The 17711-nt window shown below is 44.5% G+C and overlaps 1 protein-coding gene across 1 annotated transcript in view; it reads left to right on the top strand.

The window, feature by feature from the left end:
* The first annotated feature begins 4540 nt into the window (after positions 1–4540).
* LOC121537349 (adenosine receptor A1-like) overlaps positions 4541–17711 on the top strand; it is a 36647-nt gene continuing 23476 nt past the window's right edge. The window contains exon 1 of the mRNA XM_041845002.1: positions 4541–5893. Within this exon, the coding sequence (XP_041700936.1) occupies positions 5553–5893 (341 nt within the window). The 5' untranslated portion in view covers positions 4541–5552. The remainder of the gene's footprint in view (positions 5894–17711) is intronic.

Genomic DNA, 17711 nt, shown 5'->3' with positions numbered 1-17711 from the left:
AAGTCTAATGAACTGAGTTAATCACATCAGATGAGGGGGAAATCAAATGGGATTCTTAACCCAGCATATAACACATCACGCCTTGGAGCCCTGGACATAAAAATATCTACTCATCCATTTGTGGATGACACAAGGAGTTATATTATATTGATGGGGATGGTGCTACGGTAGATTACACCTGGGTCAAACCAACAGTCTCATTTTGGTTTTGGTACACCAGAAGTACATTCATTTCCAACGGAAAGCTTCGTTTGCCTTGCAGCATTGCGTTGCAGAGGTAGTTGCAGTGCGTTCTGTGTTCTCCGTGGTGCACACGTTGGATTCATCCAACGCATGCAGCAAATTGTTTGTGTAGACGTGACAGAAATAGTAGCAGAAGGTGAATGTTGAACTGTTGTTGAACACATATCTCTGTTCGCGACCATCAACAGAGCTAGGCAGCTGTTCTTCTGTGTAGTGTTATATTGTGTGTGTGTGCGTGCGTGCTTGTCTGCATGTGTGTGTCTGTGTAGGTGTGTGGGTATGGCAGATGCATCTGTGTGTTTTGTGTGTGTGAAAGCATAGGTGTGTTTTGGTATGCGCTGTTCATGCTTGTCTCTCCAGCTCCTTTCGAGCAACATCTTTCCCTGACTTTCTCAGAGCTTCAGAGTCCTCTCTCTCTCTTTCTCTCTCTCTCTCTCTGTCTCTCTCTCTCAATTTTTCAATTCAATTTCAATTTAAGGGCTTTATTGGCATGGGAAACGTGTGTTAACATTGCCAAAGCAAGTGAAGTAGATAGTAAACAAAAGTGAAATAAACAATAAATATTAACAGTAAACATTACACTCAGAAGTTTCAAAAGAATAAAGACATTTCAAATGTCAAATTATGTATATATACTCTCTCTCTCTCTCTCTCTCTCTCTCTCTCTCTCTCTCTCTCTCTCTCTCTCTCTCTCTCTCTCTCTCTCTCTCTCTCTCTCTCTCTCTCTCTCTCTCTCTCTCTCTCTCTCTCTCTCTCTCTCTCTCTCTGTACAGTTTACCCAATCCACACAGCATAGCCCATGACACCTGGGTTCAAATAGTATTTGACATTTTTCAAATACCTTGATCGTTTGACTGAGCCTGTCAGGAGTGCTTGTTGGACAGGGTTTGCACTATTCCTTTGGCCAGGCAAGCTCAATCAAGCCCAGCTAAAGTATTTGAAAGATAACACATCTATTTGAACCCTGGTCTTCAGCCCTGCCTGCCAGGATTGCCAGAGAACACAAGTTCTGCTGTGGATGGAACTCAACACACTGCTCAGCTAAGTTAAAGTGCCTTCAAGTATTCACACCCCTTGACCTTTTCCACATTTTGTTTTGTTACAGCCTGAATTTTAAATGGATTAAATTGAGATTTTGTGTCACTGGCCTACACACAATACCCCATAATGTCAAATTGGAATTATGTTTTGAGACATTTTTACAAATTAATTAAAAATTAAAAGCTGAAATGTCTTGAGTCAATAAGTATTCAACCCCTTTGTTGTGGCAAGCCTAAATAAGTGCAGGAGTAAATGTTTGCTTAACAAGTCACATAATAAGTTTAATGGACTCACTCTCTGTGCAATCATAGTGGTTAACATGATTTTTTAATGACTGCCTCATCTCTGTACCCCACACATACAATTAACTATCTGTAAGGCCCCTCAGTCAAGCAGTGAGTTTCAAACAAAGATTCATCCACGAAGACCAGGGAGGTTTTCCAATGCCTCATAAAGAAGGGCAACTATTGGTAGATAGGTTTAAAAAATAAATAAAAAAGCAGACATTGAATATCCCTTTGAGCATGGTAAAGTTATTAAATACACTTTGGATGGTGTATCAATACACCCAGTCACTACAAAGATACAGGCGTCCTTACAAAGATATAGGCGTCCATCCTAACTCAGTTGCCAGAGAGGAAGGAAACCGCCAATGCTGACTTTAAAACAGTTACAGAGTTGAATGGCTGTGATAGGAGTAAACTGAGGATGGATCAACAACATTGTAGTCACTCTACAATACTAACCTAAATGACAGAGTAAAAAGAAGGAAGCCTGTACAAAATAATAATATTCCAAAACATGCATCCTGTTTGCAAAAGTAAAACGGCAAAATATGTTGCAAATAAATTAACTTTATGTCCTGAATACAAATCATTATGTTTGGGGCAAATCCAACATTACTGAGTACCACGCTTCATATTTTCAAGCATGGTGGTGGCTGCATCATGTTATGGGTATTTTTGTAATTGGCAAAGACTAGGTCGTTTTTTAGGATAAAAGAAACAGAATAGAGCTAAGCACAGGCAAAATCCTAGAGGAAAACCTGGTTCAGTCTGTTTTCCAACAGACACTGGTAGACAAATTCACCTTTCAGAAGGACAATAACCTAAAACACAAGGCCAATTACACTGGAGTTGGGAGTTGCTTACCAAGACGACGTTGAATGTTCTTGAGTGGCCTAGGTACAGTTTTGACTTAAATCGGCTTGAAAATCTATGGAAAGACTTGAAAATGGCTGTCTAGCAATGATCAACAACTAAGCTCTTAGAGACTTACCCAGAAAGACTCACCGCTGTAATCGCTGCCAAAGGTGATTCTAACATGTATTGACTCAGGGGGTTGAATACTTATCTAATCAAGATATATTAATGTTTTACAACTGTTTGAATTTTTCTTCCACTTTGACATTACGGAGTATTTTGTGTAGATCGTTTACAAAAAATGACAATTAAATCCATTTTAATCCCACTTTGTAACACAACAAAATGTGGAAAAAGTCAAGGGGTGTGAATGCTTTCTGAAGGCGCTGTAGCTCAGTTAGTCACTGTATGGTGATCTCAGCCCTCACATTGCTGAGTGTCCCACAGAGGCTGCTCTGAAACAGTCAAACTGGACGAGATAAGATCTTGACAGAATCCTAAACAGAACCCTATTCTCTATACAGTGTGGTGGCCCTGGAACCCTATTGGGTTCATCCAGGACCTCTATACCAGGCGGTGTCAGAGGAAGGCCCTAAAAATTGTCAAAGACTCCAGGCCACCCTAGTTATAGACTGTTCTCTCTGCTACCGCACGGCAAGCGGTACCGGAACGCCAAGTCTAGGTTCAAAAGGCTTCTCAACAGCTTCTACCCCGAAGCCATAAGACTCCTAAACAGCTAATCATGGCTACCCAGACTATTTGAACTGCCCTCCCACCCCACCCCACCCCCCACCCCACCCCATCCCCCTCTTTTACGCTGCTGCTACTCTGTTAATGATTTATGCATAGTCATTTTAACTCTACCCACATGTACATATTACCTCAATTACCTCGACTAGCCGGTGCCCCCGAACATTGACTCTGTACCGGTACCCCCTGTATATAGCCTCCCTACTGTTATTTCATATTGACTCTGTACCGGCACCCCCTGTATATAGCCTCCCTACTGTTATTTCACATTGACTCTGTACCGGTACCCCCTGTATATAGCCTCCCTACTGTTATTTCACATTGACTCTGTACCGGTACCCCCTGTATATAGCCTCCCTACTGTTATTTCACATTGACTCTGTACCGGTACCCCCTGTATATAGCCTCCCTACTGTTATTTCACATTGACTCTGTACCGGTACCCCCTGTATATAGCCTCCCTACTGTTATTTTATTTTACTGATGCTCTTTAATTATTTTCTTTTCTTTTTTCTTTTTTCTTTTTTCTTTTACTTTTTTCTTTTAAGAAACTGCATTGTTGGTTAAGGGCTTGTAAGTAAGCATTTCACTGTAATGTCTACACCTGTTGTATTCGGCAGCACGTGGCAAATACAATTTGATTTGATTTGATTTGAATTGATTTGATTTATTGGCCGTTGTCAAAAGCAGTGCACTATCAAGGGAATATGATGCCATTTGGGATGCATCCCATGCAAACAGTTTAAAAATGCCTCGATTATCCTACGCTGGGACTGGAAACACTTATTTTGTCTATAATGTTAACAACCAGTTTTTCAATCAGTATTGATTTATGATTATCTTGCTTAAACAAGTAAGAATAATAATGGGCGGATGGAACTTCATAAAAATATTGATCATAATTGATCAATTATTCAAAATAAATGATTGTTTCGAAAGTGCTAGGATGGACACAATTTATTTAACTTCATTTTTAAATATAATTTATGACCATGAAATCAATTTCATTGCGCTAATAGTTATGTAGACTGTTCTGGAAATTACATTATGATTGGTTTATTGGATGCCGTATTCATTAAAAAATAAAAAATAAAATATATATATATAGTAGGCCTACTGCTAGTCGTAACACTGTTTTACAGACTTGTAACAGTGTATTACATGTATTGCAGTAGTCTAGGATACTACAGAAAATCCTCTTCCACTTTTCCTCCTTTTATTTATTGTTTCCTACCGACCTCTCCCATCAGAGTGACGTGATTCGACCCACTCACCCCCTATCATCCCGTCACCAATGAGCTGTGGCTGTTGATTGTTGAGAAACGTTTTACACAATCGAATTAACATCGGGGCAGCTAGGGCGTAGAAGGGCGTAGAAGGGAGAATAAATGAATTCCGAATAAATAGTCTAGGATATCATGGGAATAAACCTACTAGATAAATCAAAGAGAGACTTCAACCACCATTCGCCCTCAGGCACAAAGAGAGAGAGAGAAGTCTCTGGGACGGTCCTGGCAGCACAACAACCATTATCTCCCGATTTCCTCTCTCCATTGGAAGAAACAAGGCACCTGCAATGGCAATTCACTGAGTTGGAATTATGGCGAAATGGGCTTCAAAATAAAACACTTTGGAATGTGATAAATAAAACGGACAGGGAAAATCTGAGCGTGTGAGAACAAAACAAATCAGAGCGAGAGCAAAGCGCTGTGAGCTATATTAAGTCACCGCATTGCTTTGACTCTCAAAGCAACGGGAACGGGAAAGAGCACGGCGCACGAGCACGGGCGCCCCGGTTGCGTACGATTTAAGCCGCCGCCTACCACAGCAGGGAGACCGTCCTGTTTCGTCCACTAAATTACTATCCATGGCTGATTTTTTTATACGACCTGCTTTTCAACTGGTAACCGAGAAACCGTGGATAAAATAAGATAAGATGTTGAAGTGATTATAGGGGGTAAATAATAAACAATACAACAATACCGGGCAAGCAAGGTCCCTTCCCCGAGCGCAGGTGGATCCAGCGAAGTGGTGGAACAGGGTGTTGAACGAGGACAGGATCAGCAGCGCGTGACAATAACATCGGGACTACTAGTCTACTAGGTCTTCAAAGAATAGGTCTAACTATTCATTCCTATTTTTGCTTTTTGAGGTCCATATGATGCTAAATCGTTTCACAAACTGGATGTGTATCAGAACTTCAGTATGGTGGAAATAGAATAATCCAAGTGATGTTGCCACTGTATAACGCATAACGCACTTGGACTAATAGGAGTGTAACCCTAATTAAATTATTGTTTTGTAGGCTTTCCAAGCCTGCTTTTGTTGGAATAATACCTAGTTCTCTCTCATGTGGACCTATAATAGTCTGTAAGGATGCCTGAAGCACTCGCCCCAGCCCAGGCGCTCTACATCGGCATGGAGGTGCTGATTGCCGTCTTCTCTGTCCTGGGTAATGTGATGGTGGTCTGGGCAGTGAAAATTAACAAGTCGTTGAGAGACACAACATTCTGTTTCATCGTTTCTCTGGCACTGGCGGATATCGCAGTGGGAGCCATGGTCATCCCCTTGGCGATAACTATCAGCATCGGACTCCAAACTCACTTCTACAGCTGCCTGATGGTCGCGTGCACGGTGCTGGTGCTGACGCAAAGTTCCATCCTAGCCCTCCTGGCCATTGCGATTGACCGCTATCTCAGGGTCAAGATTCCAACCAGGTAAACAAAACCAGCTCATCATGTCTTATACGTACACTGACCATCCAGTTATATTCTAACTATGCAGGTGGATAAAATGCACTACTGAGGAGGATGATGATGATGATGATGATGATGATAAAAGGAGAAGGTGATGATGAGGAGGAGGATGAGGGTGAGGGGAAGAAGGGGGTGATGAGGAGGAGGTGATGAAGAGGGTGTAATGATGATCAGGAGGAGAAGGAGGTGATGAGGAGGAGGTGATGAAGAGGGTGTAATGATGATCAGGAGGAGAAGGAGGTGATGAGGAGGAGGTGATGAAGATGGTGTAATGATGATGGTGAGGAGGAGAAGGTGGTGTGGAGGATGAGGTGATGAAGAGGGTGTAATGATGATCAGGAGGAGAAGGAGGTGATGAGGAGGAGGTGATGAAGAGGGTGTAATGATGATCAGGAGGAGAAGGAGGTGATGAGGAGGAGGTGATGAAGAGGGTGTAATGATGATGGTGAGGAGGAGAAGGTGGTGTGGAGGATGAGGTGATGAAGAGGGTGTAATGATGATCAGGAGGAGAAGGAGGTGATGAGGAGGAGGTGATGAAGAGGGTGTAATGATGATGGTGAGGAGGAGAAGGTGGTGTGGAGGATGAGGTGATGAAGAGGGTGTAATGATGATCAGGAGGAGAAGGAGGTGATGATGAGGAGGAGGTGATGAAGAGGATGTAATGATGATGGTGAGGAGGAGAAGGTGGTGTGGAGGATGAGGTGATGAAGAGGGTGTAATGATGATGATGATGAAGAGGCGGAGGAGGAAGATCTGATTACGAGGTGATGTCATGGGGGGTCATCATAACACCTTTCGGTTCATTTCACTAGGATGCCTACATCCTCACTGCCAGACCCCTGTAGGCATGGCGATGGGAGGGGGTCGGACATGCTGCTATTAACATGACAGCTTAACACAAACACACAGAAAGACATGTACACAAATGAAGACACACACACACCGACAGCTTACCATAGCAGAGCTGATACAAGCAGCTCTAATTAGCTGTTATGTCCTCAGGAATGCAGTGAAGGAAGGATGAGAGACTAACAAGTCATCACTGTGTGAAAAAGTGGAGAAAATCACATCTCTGTCTGTTTTACTCCTTCTCTGCTGCCAATGTGCTGCTTTTTGCTGTTCAACCTACAGTCCTTGACCATTTTCTAGGGAACTTATTCAAAGGAGAATTAGAGGAGAATACAGCAGAGGATACTGTTGAGGTCAAAACACGTCAGCCTATTTAATTAATCAAAGAGCACCTATGCATTCAACAATTATTTTATTATTTCAGTCTTTTTGGGAGATGCCATCACCCTTTCTTTTTTGAAAGATTGGGATATTGGTTTATATTTCAGTGGAATTGAGTGATTCTGTGACAGTGACAGAAATGACAGTTTTAGTAATGCATATTGAATGTATCAGCCTCTGGTGTTGCATGTACTAGTGCTGCATGTTCTAGTGCTGCATGTACTAGTGTTGCATGTACAAGTGTTGCATGTACTAGTGTTGCATGTACTAGTGCTGCATGTACTAGTGTTGCATGTACTAGTGCTGCATGTACTAGTGTTGCATGTACAAGTGCTGCATGTACTAGTGCTGCATGTACTAGTGTTGCATGTACTAGTGTTGCATGTACTAGTGCTGCATGTACTAGTGTTGCATGTACTAGTGCTGCATGTACTAGTGCTGCATGTACTAGTGTTGCATGTACTAGTGTTGCATGTACTAGTGCTGCATGTACTAGTGCTGCATGTACTAGTGATGCATGTACTAGTGTTGCATGTACTAGTGTTGCATGTACTAGTGCTGCATGTACTAGTGCTGCATGTACTAGTGTTGCATGTACTAGTGTTGCATGTACTAGTGCTGCATGTACTAGTGCTGCATGTACTAGTGTTGCATGTACTAGTGCTGCATGTACTAGTGTTGCATGTACTAGTGCTGCATGTACTAGTGTTGCATGTACTAGTGCTGCATGTACTAGTGTTGCATGTACTAGTGTTGCATGTACTAGTGTTGCATGTACTAGTGTTGCATGTACTAGTGCTGCATGTACTAGTGTTGCATGTACTAGTGTTGCATGTACTAGTGCTGCATGTACTAGTGTTGCATGTACTAGTGCTGCATAACTAGTGCTGCATGTACTAGTGTTGCATGTACTAGTGCTGCATGTACTAGTGCTGCATGTACTAGTGTTGCATGTACTAGTGTTGCATGTACTAGTGTTGCATGTACTAGTGATGCATGTACTAGTGTTGCATGTACTAGTGTTGCATGTACTAGTGCTGCATGTGCAAGTGTTGCATGTACTAGTGTTGCATGTACTAGTGTTGCATGTACTAGTGTTGCATGTACTAGTGTTGCATGTACTAGTGCTGCATGTACTAGTGTTGCATGTACTAGTGTTGCATGTACTAGTGCTGCATGTACTAGTGTTGCATGTACTAGTGCTGCATGTACTAGTGTTGCATGTACTAGTGCTGCATAACTAGTGCTGCATGTACTAGTGCTGCATGTACTAGTGCTGCATGTACTAGTGTTGCATGTACTAGTGCTGCATGTACTAGTGCTGCATGTACTAGTGCTGCATGTACTAGTGTTGCATGTACTAGTGCTGCATGTACTAGTGCTGCATGTACTAGTGCTGCATGTACTAGTGCTGCATGTACTAGTGCTGCATGTACTAGTGTTGCATGTACTAGTGCTGCATGTACTAGTGCTGCATGTACTAGTGCTGCATGTACTAGTGTTGCATGTACTAGTGTTGCATGTACTAGTGCTGCATGTACTAGTGTTGCATGTACTAGTGTTGCATGTACTAGTGCTGCATGTACTAGTGCTGCATGTACTAGTGCTGCATGTACTAGTGCTGCATGTACTAGTGCTGCCAAACTAGTGCTGCCATGTTCAGGGTGAAACAAAAGGCTTGGGGCTCTGCTGCTGAGGAGAAGCAGAAGGAGACTGAGGTGGAGAGAATGTGGGAGAAGAGAAGCCAAGTAGCAGAAAGGTGTTTTTCCATTCTCCGTTTGATCGACTTGCTTTTAATCCTTTTTTAACGAAGTCACTTTGACTTGGGAGAGAGATTGTGAATGGTTCATTTGTCATGAGAGAGAGAGATAGAGAGGTTGGGAATTTGTCATGAGAGAGAGAAGGAGAGATTGGGAATTTGTCATGCACTTGTCTTTTCCTGGCAGTGGTATAGCTGAATCTCATTATTGACTCTTTGATTCCTTTGTCTATTATTAAACCTTCTCAAGTTCTCAGTGAGCTCACACTCACACCTGTCATCGCCTCTTTCACAACACCTTTAACACTTCTACAGAAAATAACACTTCAAATGTAGTAGATAGCAGTGTACTATCAGCTATAATTCAACTATTTACAATTATAAATCAATCAATGATTCCTTGATTGTACAGTAGTTGTTCTGTATGAAGAATGGACACCAATATTGGATTACAATTGAATTCTGGATTTTACAGCGATTTTTCTGCCATTGTAATCCTTGGACGGGCAGCCTTTTTGGGGACACCGTAGTCCAAACAGTGTAATAAAAAAAATAATAATAAAAAAAAAAAATTTTTTGAAATTTATTTTCAGAATGGAAAAACACTTTCAGTGTAAACTTGAGTAAAACCAGATATAAAGTATGTGGAAAAGATAATGGGCCTATATATTTTACATAATATAAATTTTGAGAACTAACAATCACCAAAATAAATAGAAAATTCTAAAAACAATGAATTTAGCAGTATGGCTTTTGTTATTATGTTTGAACAAAAGAACACTGCATTGGCCATGACAAAATACATAGAATCGCAGGAAATAAGCTTTGAAGCAGAAACCTTTTCTCTCAGCTCCATGGCAAAATGTGTAGAATTGCAGGAAATTTGCTTTTTCAATGTTATGGAAAAATGAATATTTCCGCCTAAAAGACATACCCAAAAGTAATTATTTTTCATGAGCTGCCCATAAACAATAACTAGTAATGCTGCATAGTTCTAGAAAGGTCTGGAACCCACCTTTCAGGTGAAAATACTCACTTTTGAGGACTCAAGCTCAAGTACATAGTACAAATATTATGAAAATATAAACAATCATATATGATTTGTTTTCCTGTTCAACAAAAATGGGGGAATAGGGATTGAAATGACTGAAAGGCTGTCTAAAAAACAATCAAATTATAAATGACTTGCTATAAGATTTCACCTTTCTTATAACTGTAAAATAAATATGATCATATTTAGTGAGAGTACAAATTTGGCCCCATTTCATATTTTCTACCAATGCACAGACACCAAGAGAAAGTGGTCGTTCTACAAAATTACTTAGTATTTTTCTCATGTCGTGAGGTCAAAATCCGGCTGAGAATATCACAGCGAGATGAAACCAAGATTGCTGGATTCGCTAGCCTGTCACCTTTAATATGCCATCTCCCAGAATGGGCTCCGCCTCTCACAAATCGATTCTTCGTCTGGATTGGCCAGAAAATGTTACATGCCACTCCCTATGCAAATGTTGTTGTGAAACCTGACACTTCGAGTCAGCTGACAGACTGGTAGGGGAAAGTAGACAGATGGGGCTTTCTGGCACTATAATATCCCTTTCATACTAAGACGTTTTTCCCGCCAACTTTATTTCCTCCTTTTCACTACATGACCAAAAGCTGAGGCTAACGGGAGATCAACTGGTCACCTACACTACATGGCCAAAAGTATGTGGACACGTGCTCCTCCAATATCTCATCCCAAAATCATGCCCATTAATATGGAGTTGGTCCCCCCTTTGCTGCTATAACAGCCTCCACCCTTCTGGGAAGGCTTTCCACTAGATGTTGGAACATTGCTGCGGGGACTTGCTTCTATTCAGCCACAAGAGCATTGGTGAGGTCGGGCACTGATGTTGGGCGATTAGGCCTGGCTCGCAGTCGGCGTTCCAATTCATCCCAAAGGTGTTCGATGTGGTTGAGGTCAGTGCTCTGTGCAGGCCAGTCAAGTTCTTCCACACCGATCTCAACAAACCATTTCTGTATGGACATCGCTTTGTGCACGGGGGCATTGTCATGCTGAAATAGGAAAGGTTCCTTCCCCAAACTGTTGCCATAAAGTTGGAAGCACAGAATCGTCTAGAATGTCATTGTATGCTGTAGCTTTAAGATTTCCATTCACTGGAACTAAGGGGCCTAGCCCGAACCATGAAAAACAGCCCCAGACCATTATTCCTCCTCCACCAAACTTTACAGTTGGCACTATGCATTGGGGCAGGTAGTGTTCTCCTGGCATCTGCCAAACCCAGATTAGTCCGTCAGTGCCAGATGGTGAAGCGTGATTCATCACTCCAGAGAACGCATTTCCACTGCTCCAGAGTCCAATGGCGGCGAGCTTTACACCACTCTAGCCGATGCTTGGCATTGCATATGGTGATCTTAGGCTTGTGTGTGGCTGCTCGGCCATGGAAACCTATTTCATGAAGCTCCCGATGAACAGTTCTTGTGCTGACGTTGCTTCCAGAGGCAGTTTGGAATGTTTAAACCGAGGACAGACGACTTTTACGCGCTACGCGCTTCAGCACTCGGCGGTCCCATTCTGTGAGCTTGTGTGGCCTACAACTTCGCGGCTGCGACGTTTTGCTCCTAGACGTTTTCACTTCACAATAACAACACTTACAGTTGACTGGGGCAGCTCTAGCAGAGCAGAAATTTACGAATTGACTTGTTGAAAAGGTGGCATCCTATGAAGGTGCCACATTGAAAGTCACTGAGCTATTCAGTAAGGCCATTCTACTCCCAATGTTTGTCTATGGAGATGGCATGGCTGTGTGCTAGATTTTATACACCTGTCAGCAACGGGTGTGGCTGAATTAGCCGAATCCACTAATTTCAAGGGGTGTCCACATACTTTTCTATATATAGTGTATCTGAAAGGTATTGCCGGTATCAAAGCCGAAACTTGTATTTCTGCCAAACGACCAAGTAATCATTTAGGTAAAGTTCTGCCTAATGCTGCATTTAGACGAGGGACGCAAAAACCGTCATACCAGTTGGCATAGCGGGACAAGAAAACAAGAAAGATGGTGAAGGCAAAAGCACGGCAGCGGGATGCTATGCGTTGCCCCTCACACCAAGCCAGTGGTGCGCGTCGCCAGCCCGGTCCGGCCTGTTCCTGTACCTCGCACCAAGCCAGTGGTGCGCGTCGCCAGCCCGGTCCGGCCTGTTCCCGACCCTCGCACCAAGCCAGTGGTGCGCGTCGCCAGCCCGGTCCGGCCTGTTCCTGTCCCTCGCACCAAGCCAGTGGTGCGCGTCGCCAGCCCGGTCCGGCCTGTTCCTGCTCCCCGCACCAAGCCAGTGGTGCGTGTTCCCAGTACGGCCCGACCCGTTCCTGCTCCCCGCACTAAGCCAGTGGTGTGTGTTCCCAGTACGGTCCGGCCCATTCCTGCTCCTCGCATCAAGCCAGTGGTGCGCGTCGCCAGCCCGGCCCGGCCTGTTCCTGCCCCTCGCACCAAACCAGTGGTGCGCGTCGCCAGCCCGGCCTGTTCCTGCCCCTCGCGCCAAACCAGTGGTGCGCGTCGCCAGCCCGGTCCGGCCTGTTCCTGTCCCTCGCACCAAGCCAGTGGTGCGCGTCGCCAGCCCGGCCCGGCCTGTTCCTGCCCCTCGCACCAAGCCAGTGGTGCGCGTCGCCAGCCCGGTCTGGCCTGTTCCTGTCCCTCGCACCAAGCCAGTGGTGCGCGTTGCCAGCCCGCCCCGGCCTGTTCCTGCCCCTCGCACCAAGCCAGTGGTGCGTGTCGCCAGCCCGGCCCGGCCTGTTCCTGCTCCCCGCACCAGACCTGTGGTGCGCGTCGCCAGTCCGGTACGGCCCGTTCCTGCCCCTCGCACCAAACCAGTGGTGCGCGTCGCCAGCCCGGCCCGGCCTGTTCCTGCCCCTCGCACCAAACCAGTGGTGCGCGTCGCCAGCCCGGTCCGGCCTGTTCCTGTCCCTCGCACCAAGCCAGTGGTGCACGTCGCCAGCCCGGCCCGGCCTGTTCTTGCCCCTCGCACCAAGCCAGTGGTGCGCATCGCCAGCCCGGTCTGGCCTGTTCCTGTCCCTCGCACCAAGCCAGTGGTGCGCGTCGCCAGCCCGGCCCGGCCTGTTACTGCCCCTCGCACCAAGCCAGTGGTGCGCGTCGCCAGCCCGGCCCGGCCTGTTCCTGCTCCCCGCACCAGGCCAGTGGTGCGCATCGCCAGTCCAGTACGGCCCGTTCCTGCTCCCCGCACCAAGCCAGTGGTGCACGTCGTCAGCCCGGTCCGGTCCGTTCCTGCTCCCCACACCAAGCCAGTGGTGCGTGTGTCCAGTCCGGCACGGCCCGTGCCTGTTCCACCGGTGCCTGGTCCGGCACCGGTCAGCTGCTCCACTCCAGAGCCAGAGCAGTCCACTCCACCGGTGCCTGATCCAGCTCCGGTCAGCGGCTCCACTCCGGAGCCAGAGCAGTTCGATCCACCGTCGTCGGGTCCAGCTCCAGTCAGCGGTTCCAGTCCAGACCCAGACGTCAGCCCCTCTCCAGGTTCGGGGTCTCCCACACCAGGGTCCAGACAGGGCTTGGTACGTCGTGGGAGGAAGGAGAGGGGAAGCAGCGCGCCGAGGTCCAGACCAGACCAGGGGCGCAACAGGGAGGTGGAGAGTAAGTGGTGGTCACGCCCGGAGCCGGATCCGCCTCCGAGGCGGAATGCCCACCCGGCCCCTACCCTGTTATGTTTATGTGGCGCGGTCGGAGTCCGCACTTTTGGGGGGGGGTACTGTCACACCCTGACTCAAGGGACTCGTATTTGTTGAGTCAGGGTGTGTATTTTCTGTGTTGTGTTTTGCTATGTTGATTTTCTATGTTTAGATCTAGAATGTGTAGATCTATGTTGGCCTGTGTGGTTCCCAATCAGAGGCAGCTGTAGCTCGTTGTCTCTGATTGGGGACCATACTTAGGCAGCCTATTGGCACTAGTGGATTGTGGGATCTTGTTCCGTGTAAGGTATGTTGTTTGAATGCTACCTTGGACTTCACGTTTCGTTTGTTGTTTTTGTCGTGTGTTTATTCGTTTAAATGAACATGTATGCTTATCACGCTGCGCCTTGGTCCGTCCCGTCTATAAACGATGGTGACAGTAGCCCAGGCCTACTCCCGACCAAAAGCCTGTGACTTCACTGACTGTTAATAAATCAATGTGATTTTGTTTCACTGAATCTCTGTCTGTAGAGGCCATTCTGTTTCTGGCTGGGCAAATAAGTGGAGGCAGTAGAGCTCATCTATTCGTTTGCTCATCTATCACTGATCAGAAACATTTAGCATGCAATAAGGTAGCCTAAATCAAGAGTAGGCCTATTATTTTGCTAAATCGCAAATAGGCAACTCCAAAAGCCCCCGTAGGTTGTGAGATATGAACATGAGACTCACATGCTTTTGAAAATAAAGATTGCTATTATTTTCAATCGGTATCATGATGAAGATCAGACCCTGTGCCTGCTCCCTAACAAAGTGGAGTGAGGGTAGGAAAGAGATTAAACATGGCTCAAAAAAGCATGGGCAACTGTGACACAAGTTTTGTGGGAAAAATAGTTGTTGTATTTTATTCTGTTATATTCCATGATATTCTTACTATTTATGTGTGTTGACTGTGATCGGGTAAGTGTGTCTTGTCTGTTTAACCTCAAGGATCTGACCCTTTTTTTCAAATTTCCGCCTAAAATGACATTCGATCTGGTAATAGATAATACAAACAAAAAAACATGCGTTTTCTATTTTTTGTTTTCTTCCATCATCTTTGAAATGCAAGAGAAAGGCTACAATATAATATTGCAGTTTAGGCGCAATCTAGATTCTGGCCACTAGATGGAAGCCGTGTGTGTGCAAAGTCTCAGATTGATCCAGCGAAGCATTGCAATACTGAACTATTTTGTATCAAGTCTGCCCAAATGTGCCGAATTGGTCAATTGAGTAGTACATAACTATAGAGAACATACACAAATGATATGGTAATACAAAATGTAAGTTTACACACTCCCAGGAATGGATCATTGGGACCCTCAGGATGACAAATCAGAGCAAGATTACTGAATGTAAGTACATTATTTACCTTCAGAGGTGAATGTATCAAACCAGTTGCCGTGATAATTGTTTTGTTGTTGTGCACTCTCCTCAAACAATAGCATGGTATTTTTTCACTGTAATAGCTACTGTAAATTGGACAGTGCAGTTAGATTAACAAGAATTTAAGCTTTCTGCCCATATAAGACATGTCTATGTCCTGGAAAGTTTGCTGTTACTTACAACAGTACTGCTAATCACATTAGCGCACGTTAGCTCAACCGTCCCGTATATGGGACACCGATCCCGTAGAGGTTAATGAACAAAATAACCAACTATTGCTTTCATTTGTATGGCGCAGCCAGGCTGCACAGACCCATGACATATAGGCCTAATTCATCTTAAATTATGCTATTCTATTATTTAGAAAATACATTTTAGTCTTATAATGTTTCTTAGGACCTGTCTAAATTAATTAATAATGGATTTATTTTTGATGGTGTATCTCCTCAATGGATTATTAAAATAGATGCCCACCCACATCTGCACACCACTACTACCACTCATCCCGGCATGCTGACTCATCCCCGGCAAGCTGGCTCATCCCCGTTCTGCGGTCAACAAGGCAGAGTTAATCTCAGCCTATGCTACCCTGAGACACTGGACCCTGCAATGTTCTCAAAGCGCTTTGTACACCAAAATGTCAGTCAGAACCAGTCCAGAACCGCTCAAAGTCCCCTAAATTGGGGACTTAACATCTAATAGGATTTAATTAAACAGCAAAACATCCTCTCAGCTCCATGGATACATTTGTAGAATTGCAGGAAATTGGCAAAACATTTATCTACATCGCCAAGATGGGGTTATCATTTTCTTTTCTAAAAATCAGTAGCGCCCATTGCCACACCTATACCTCTTTTTGATCCAGAAAAAACCCTGGATTACATCATATAATCATCATCATCATCATCATCATCATCATCATCATCATCATCATACATGTAATATACCCTATTAGCCAAGAGGTGGGTCTAATCCTGGATGCTGATCGCTTAAAACCACGTTCAAGCCGGTGTCTATTCCACATGTTAACACCGGCTGAGGCTATTACATTGAAATGCTTATTCACTGTTACATCTGACTGCGCAATCCACTGTCTCAGCCCAGCCAGACAGTTTCTCAACTTGATCTCCACTGTCTCAGCCCAGCCAGACAGTTTCTCAACTTGATCTCCACTGTCTCAGCCCAGCCAGACAGTTTCTCAACTTGATCTCCACTGTCTCAGCCCAGCCAGACAGTTTCTCAACTTGATCTCCACTGTCTCAGCCCAGCCAGACAGTTTCTCAACTTGATCTCCACTGTAAAAAGCATCTGGACATTTTCTCCCATGTATTTCAGAGTAGCATTTGGTTTTCAACAACGGAGATTTGTATTAAACCTTGCTGTCTGTCTTGCCGACATTTGTAACATTGTTTCAATATTGAAATTCAATCTCCAGCTGTCCGACAGTAATGAACGAGACAGACAGTTTGGCCGCTTTTCTCAGCCAGTTTGCTGTCATTCCAGCTTCAGTTTGAAATGATTGTGTTAGCTGTGTTGATGGCTAGCTCCTCTGAACAACAGTGTCCTGACGAGTGAGCACATTTTCTATGCCAGGAGAAATCGCGCCTCATTAGATTGTTTTGGATATATCCAAATAAATGTCACTAGAAAACAGCTTAAACAAATGCAAATGCGGCTACTTTGCTGTTATTCTGGCTGCATTGTTTGACGCGACTGTGTTAGCCGAAGTTGGCTAGCTAGCGAGCAAGGGAAAAGAACGTTGTCAGCCAGTATGGCAATATAACATTTAGAACCAACGACTGGATCGCGTCCATTGATTTAGAAGAAAAAGACAACGATTGGGTCGTGTCTCTGGCAAGCGAACCGGTAGAACGAACGACAAGCCGGCTTGGGTAGCAACCCTAGATTTGTGTCAGGACTATATCTCGTGGAAGGATGAATTAGTATGAATAAATTCATCAATATAACGTGTGTAATGAAAATATGTCAATCATTATTTGAATATGTTGGTAACCCGTTGTATAAAAGTGATAACGCCCTCGAAGCCGCTATATTGGCACGGTTTGACTTGGTCTCGGGCCTAACAACACCCGTGCCATTATATCCTCCAAACACTGGCTTCTCGGGCATTATCACTTAAATAATGCATCAATCTAAACCAGACCTGTAAAATATACCCAGGTCTATAGAGCTCAAGAGAGGGTAGTTGAAATGCCACTCCCACCACCTCTCACTAGCTACATTATACTGTATGCACATGGACAGAGTTATGCAAGGGGGAAAAAATACACAGTGTGGATCATTTTGACAAGAAACAATCTGTATTATAAAACAATCAGGTTGTTATGGGAACCATGTGCGTTATCTACACTAGACCATGAGTGTGTGTGTATCTTAAGCGCACACTAGACACTCCCTGGCTGCTGTTTGAACTGTTATCAGTCTATATCCATTAGTAGGCTCTCTTAGGAACAATACTCACTAGTGTTCGTTTCAGTACTTATCACTACGCTTTCATATCAAATCAATTGGCCTAACTAAAGCCCAGCAGATCTGCATTCTGTTTAAAGCTAGAGCAGCATATCATTCTTTTCAGATATTTATTTCTAAACTAATTTGTTCACCATATCTGTACATTACATATATGTTACACATTAGTATTTTACAAAGAAACAGTAGAAGAGGCT

This window comes from Coregonus clupeaformis, chromosome 24, assembly GCF_020615455.1.
Source record: "Coregonus clupeaformis isolate EN_2021a chromosome 24, ASM2061545v1, whole genome shotgun sequence".
Taxonomy (NCBI): domain Eukaryota; kingdom Metazoa; phylum Chordata; class Actinopteri; order Salmoniformes; family Salmonidae; genus Coregonus; species Coregonus clupeaformis.
This window is presented reverse-complemented; position numbering and strand designations above follow the sequence as displayed.